Source organism: Sinohyriopsis cumingii, chromosome 1 (assembly GCF_028554795.1).
Source record: "Sinohyriopsis cumingii isolate HCF-2022 chromosome 1, ASM2855479v2, whole genome shotgun sequence".
Classification (NCBI taxonomy): domain Eukaryota; kingdom Metazoa; phylum Mollusca; class Bivalvia; order Unionida; family Unionidae; genus Sinohyriopsis; species Sinohyriopsis cumingii.
Genome location: NC_142961.1, coordinates 62,702,907 through 62,708,948, shown reverse-complemented (window position 1 = coordinate 62,708,948; position 6,042 = coordinate 62,702,907). Strand labels below are relative to the sequence as shown.

The 6,042-nt window shown below is 35.4% G+C and overlaps 1 protein-coding gene across 1 annotated transcript in view; it reads right to left on the bottom strand.

Moving 5' to 3' along the window:
• Positions 1-1,123: 1,123 nt before the first annotated feature.
• The window catches only part of LOC149806978 (uncharacterized), a 252,067-nt gene continuing 247,148 nt past the window's right edge, over positions 1,124-6,042 (bottom strand). Inside the window, exons 9-10 of the mRNA XM_089948028.1 lie at positions 1,692-3,781; positions 1,124-1,129 (exon numbers count right to left, since the gene is read on the bottom strand). Of these exons, the coding sequence (XP_089804154.1) occupies positions 1,124-1,129; positions 1,692-3,781 (2,096 nt within the window). The remainder of the gene's footprint in view (positions 1,130-1,691; positions 3,782-6,042) is intronic.

The following is a 6,042-nucleotide window of genomic DNA, read 5'->3' as shown; positions in this document are numbered from 1 at the left end:
TGTTTTGTTTAAATAACCGTATGCGATTGATCTCTATGCTTTCTTAGGTATGGATAAAAAGTCTTTAACTTTGGACTTTGTTAAACCTCTCACTTTTGAGAAAAGTTTTATATAAAAAGAATTAAGTATATATTATGAACGTTATAAGCAATGTAATATTGACAAAAAAAAGAGCAAGTCATAATGGATGGATTGGAGGCAAACATATTCATTTTCTCTCATGTAATGAAATGCTTTTAAAAATAAGTTGGCACGCGGAATGCGTGGGAATTGAAACGATCCACGTAGCTCTGATACCTGCATTATTACACTCAAATTGTACGCTCACCTTGTAGCCAAATTCGTCCCTACACAGTGCATACCATACACGGTACTAAATGTTTGTGAATTTATAGGCACTTTTGTAGAAGATAAGATGCTCAGACCTTTGCCCTAATTACTTCACGTTCCACGACCTCTGTATTTAACAGTTCTTGTTGACGCGCCCAAACGTGAAGGGTAGGAACAAAGATGACAATCTCCTACCCGCTGTCCTGCATAAGTGGATACATTACGGCTTGATACTACGATCTACTTTGTCTACAAGCTTGAATGTTGAACCGAACAGTAACATTGCTTATACTCTGATTAGAAAAATGACGTTATATGCCCACAAGGTAACAACCAAATCAGGGATAAGGTTTACTGATGAAATCAAAATAAAGGTCAATCTGACAGCTCAACTTTATTATTTCTTTGTTTGTATTAAACCAGAAAGACGGCAAGCAACGTTATATACATAGTAAAATAAGGTAGCTTTTAATACAATGTTAGATTTAATATTTAGTATTATTGAGATACTCCAGTTTTAATGATATCTTCAAGCAAACTTACATCAGTTGCTTATTAAGTAACTTTGATTTATTTCGTAATAATTCGCAGCGTTTTGGAAGCGGATAATTGTAATAGAATGCGAATAGCATTTATCTTTAAGAGGTAATTATCTCAAGATCGTTACATTTTCTAAACGCATTAAGAAAGTCGTTCAAAGATCCAGATCCTTCCTTTATCGTTACGTGATCTACATTGAGTTTAGAAAGCTTTTTCAACTTTTGTACTGAAGACAATGTCTCGGGTATTTCTTCTATATCTATGTAGCAGAAGGAAAGAGTATTCAGTTTTTTACACTTACTTATTGCATTGAAGAGTACGCTCGAGGAAGTTCCGGCTATTTTCATCCTCTGCATGTCAAGTTTTAACAGTTCCTTCAGTTTTGCAAGGAAGGAAAATTCTGGAGTAATTTTCTCCGTGTCCATTTCGCAAAGGGAAAGACTTTGAAGTTTCGCACACTTACCGATGCCTTCTAGAAGAATGTTCAAGGACTTTCTTGCATTGACCCTGCTTAAATGGAGCCCAGTTAGGGTCAGAGTGGAGATTTGATTTCCAAATGTTTCCCACGAGTCCTCTGGCATATTTAATGATGATAGAGAAAGTATTTTAAGGTTGCTTTTAACTAAATTTCGCTTATGCTTCTCCGTCGTATCAAATAGAAAGTTGATCGGGCTATGCGATATGTTAAGTTTTTCTAGCTCTAAATGTGTCAAGTTAATTTTGTCATTCGGTTTATCACCGTTACCCTTAATTATAGTGTCAGGCGAATACGATTCAGGTGACTTCTGTTGAATAATATTCCTTGAATTCCCCAAATTTACATATTCAAGATTTCGAAAAAGGTTCAGGTGAGAAAGTAAAATGTCTACTTCACCGACCAGAATCAGATTTTGCAATTTGAGTGTTTTTAGATTCTTGTTGTTCTGTATACCCTTTGACAGTTCATTCCATGAATAAGTTACAATGCCTGACGTGGTAGAAAGGATATCATTATCGTCGGTCCAATTTACTGATGGGAATAACTCCAAGCTCTCAAGGTCTGGGCACAAACATAAAACCTTCATAAGTGGGCCCAGAGTGTCTGTGTTGATAGTTACAGATTTGATCTCAACCTTTTTCAGGCTTGGAGGTACCCGATTATCCCACTCTTTGCACAACAGCAATGTACACTTTTGAATGTCAAGCGTTACAATCTCTAGCATTGGTAACAAGGGTAGACGAAATACAAGATTTTTGTCGTTTTCCTGACTTTTCAGCTGAAGAGATGTCACATTATTAATGCAATGCAAGGCAGTTGTCAGAAACAAGAGCTTATTTTCGTTAAGCACGTCGTTATACATAAGCCATTGAAGCCATCGAACTGGTTCTGATTCACTACGAGATATCTTTTGTCTTATGGAGTAATCATTCGAAGCCTTGCATCCCTGCATGCCCATACTGTTTCTGCTCTCTATTTCCAAGTTTTTTCGTACCTTGTCCATAATGTCTTTTACCACTGTTTCTGTACTGGACAATTGGAAAAGCATGTGAATTATCATACTGTTTCGCAAGCACGAACTCCCACTGGACACAATAAACTCACACTCTTTTCCCTCTTGCAGTGCAATGAAAATGGAGACAAAAAACTCAAATATAATTTTATCGGAGAATGACAGGTTTAATACTTTCCCGTTTGTTGACGTTGAAAATGACTCTGTCAAAAGACCAGTTTCGTAAAGAACTTGAACCTGGAAGTAATTTTTCTTTGTTATCGAGAACCTTTCGGGGGCTTTTAATTGACTGTTTTTTCTTTCTATTTCTGAAAAAAAGATTTCGGCAGCAACATCACTTAACACACGTAAGAGATGTTCGTTCTGCATGAGTATGGGCCATTGATTTAATTTGGAGATGTATTGTTTGACAACCGTGGATTTTTCCCTGAATACTTTCTCGATAAGTTCTTTGCGCTGCTGATCTATCATTGCACGACGCAGAAAATAATTAATGATATGAAGCAGAACATCCGTTACTTCAATAAAAGGGTCTTTGTTTTCCATCCACACATGCAACATCACTAGACAGATATATGGTACTCTGAGCAAACATTGTACCTGTAGATGTTCTATAAAATCCCAAAAATTCTCAAAGTCCTTTACACGCAAACGATTTATACCCTTTAAAAGCTCCCTGGCAAATTGCTTAGAGGCTTCAGTGTCCATTTCTTGGACTTTAAAAACCCTCATCAGTTCTAATTGGTCATGACACGTATCCTGCAACAGTTTGAAACTAGCTGGTCGCGACGTAATAATAGTAATACAGGAAACTATAAGTTCATTGTGTAACAGTTCTGATATAGACTTTGAATATTCCCATATTATATCCAAACCATCTATGATAATAAGTACATCCTGAGGCTGATGTTCTATATATGTCATTATAAACTCTTGATATGCTGTTCTTTCTTTGAATAAGTACTTTTGCAATAATTCCTGAAGGGAAAGACCTCTATCAGAAAACTGCAGCGGCAAGTACAAAAGGATCTGAATATTTCTTATATCTGGCAAATTTAGACTTTGAATATTAGCATCTTTATTTTCAGACTTCTGTAACCAGCAATTGACAAGATGCTTGCACCATGTTGACTTACCACTGCCACAATCTCCGAAAATGATGATTGGATAAAATTGATTTATTTGCTTTGCGGTGCCTTCGTCCGTACTAATCAGTGGTTGACTGTCTCGCGGAGTATCTGAAGAGGTGTCGCTTTTCCCCTTGTTTAGATATGTAAATTCTACTTTTCCAAGGTTAATGTTCACGTACAAATTTGACAGAGTGACATAATATCTTTCTTCGCCGGTAGGAGACAGAGACACATACATCAGACTTTTGTACAGCTTCCTTAGATGATTCTGAATTCCCACCAGTACTTCTCCTAGAAATAAATTGAAAACCTACTTTGTAAAAGGCTATTTCAAGAACAGGGTGGGAAATTTCGGGACTTAAATCTAGAAGCAAGGACAAAACAATACAGGTACAAATATTTTTTATAGCTGTAGTAAGCCTATTAAAACACTTGGTTCTCAAATAACTTTCATTGATGAAATCAATAAATTTGACAAAGAATATGGTTGCAATACCCTGATGTAACAATACACAGCAATGAAGTGAGCGGGCTTTTATCATATAAGTGGGGCCTTCGAAGCATCGCAATCAACGCAAAGTTATCGAGTACGCTCATTTGTAACAAACTTAACGATTTCCGCGGATTTGTCTTTTATCCATTGTATATATTATGCAAGCCGCTACTTACATGCTTCACATCCCATTTGTAATTCTAAATATATTGCAATAAACATAGCTTATGTGATAATTGTATTACGTCTTCGTTTATAGCTTTGATAACTTTTAGAAATTATTTTATATATTATAAGAAGTCGGTGTTAGGATGATATTTCTCAAATAAATAAATCAGCCAGTTTTCAAGAACATGTCATAATTGACAGCATTCAAGAGAGTATATGGTAGCCTGGGTTAGTTTCCTAAAATCAACCGCCTTAATGTGTTGACATAATAAATTCTTGGGATATCCTAACGTACAAGTGTTTACTAATTTGAGATAAGAATAATTCTTTGCATTAGGTTTGCGCCGTGTTTTGTGTTACAATGTGTAAAATTTTATTCTCATAAGGCTTGGAAAGGCTTACCGATGGGTGAAACAAATGAGAAGGAAGAAGATCTATGTAAGTGTGAAATTAGAGTCTCATTATTGCATGATTAGAGAAAAACTTTTGCGGTATTTGCACCTTTAAGAACATGTCAGGTTACTGTTGCAAACGCTGCCATGAAGTCCTTGAAAATAGGGAAAAGATCTACCTCAAACCAAAGACAAGCAACTGTTGCTTTATTCGGTGGTCGGTTATGAGACCCCATTCGCGCTACAACATCAACAAAACTTTCCGTTCGGGGTATTTGTTAGTATGAAGGGTATCTAAAAAACCTGTAGATGCTCTATGGAAGCCTTAGAGACGATGGAGGGCACTTAAAATAAAGGACTAGAGACCAAAACTAATTTTCGGCTACAGAAAATCCAATAGAAATCAATCAAACCAGTCTCGTCAGAGGTAAGACTTCCAATATATACATGCATCTGTTTCGCAACAACCGGCCACCAAGATGCCCCAAACGGAGACATAATTGCCGATCAACACTAGCATAATACTGACTCTTGTGCGACACCGAAACGATGTCTTCGATGCATAAAACCACCTTTGTTTGCTTACCGACGATTCAAGAAATTAAAGGTCATTTTTTTTGTGCCAGTTTGGATGATATTCTTGCATGAAAACATGAACTTATGGATCTAACGACAAACGTTGTCTAATCCATACGCAAGTGTCCGGCACTGTTACTTTCAAGAGTTAATTAGAAGTTGAACTCTGACGACATCTGTCTTAGTGATTGCTTTTAGGCCAACGTGCATATGACTGATTATGCCCATGTCAAAAAAAGAGTATTTCTGGTAGTTCAGATGCAAACACATGGTAAACTTGACTTCAAGGAAGAGCTCGTGTATTTTGCTTAACGGTTGTTAATTAAGTTTCTGTCCTTTCAGTTTATTCAGCTTCACTTTCCTTTAGTCTTATGAAATAGTTAGTAGTAGTATTAGTGGTAGTTGTAGTAGTATCGTTGTTATATTATTTATTTATCTATTTATTTATAACACGCTATCTTGTGCTGCAACATTTGCATCTTTGTTCTTTGAGTTAAGTGTATATAAGAGATGGAATGGCAAAAATATGAAAAATATTCATTGATTATTATTATTATTATTATTATTATTCTTTGATCGATGACAGAATAATTGTTTTTTAATGACAATCCGTAAGATAATACAAGGAGTGAAAATTACAAACTTATATATATATATATATATATATATATATATATATATATATATATATATATATATATATATATACTTAATATCCAAATCAAATAAGCCAACATTTAGGCATCTTTTAAAAGAAGTGTTGCCTACGACTAACCAAATGTTACCTCTCTGATGAAATGCATAAACTAAACATTTGAACCATAAAGAAGAGTTGATACGACTATTCTAACTTCTAATTCACTCAGTTGCAAATATTACCATTGTTCCTATAATTTAATATTGAATTATCTTGTGGTTTCTAT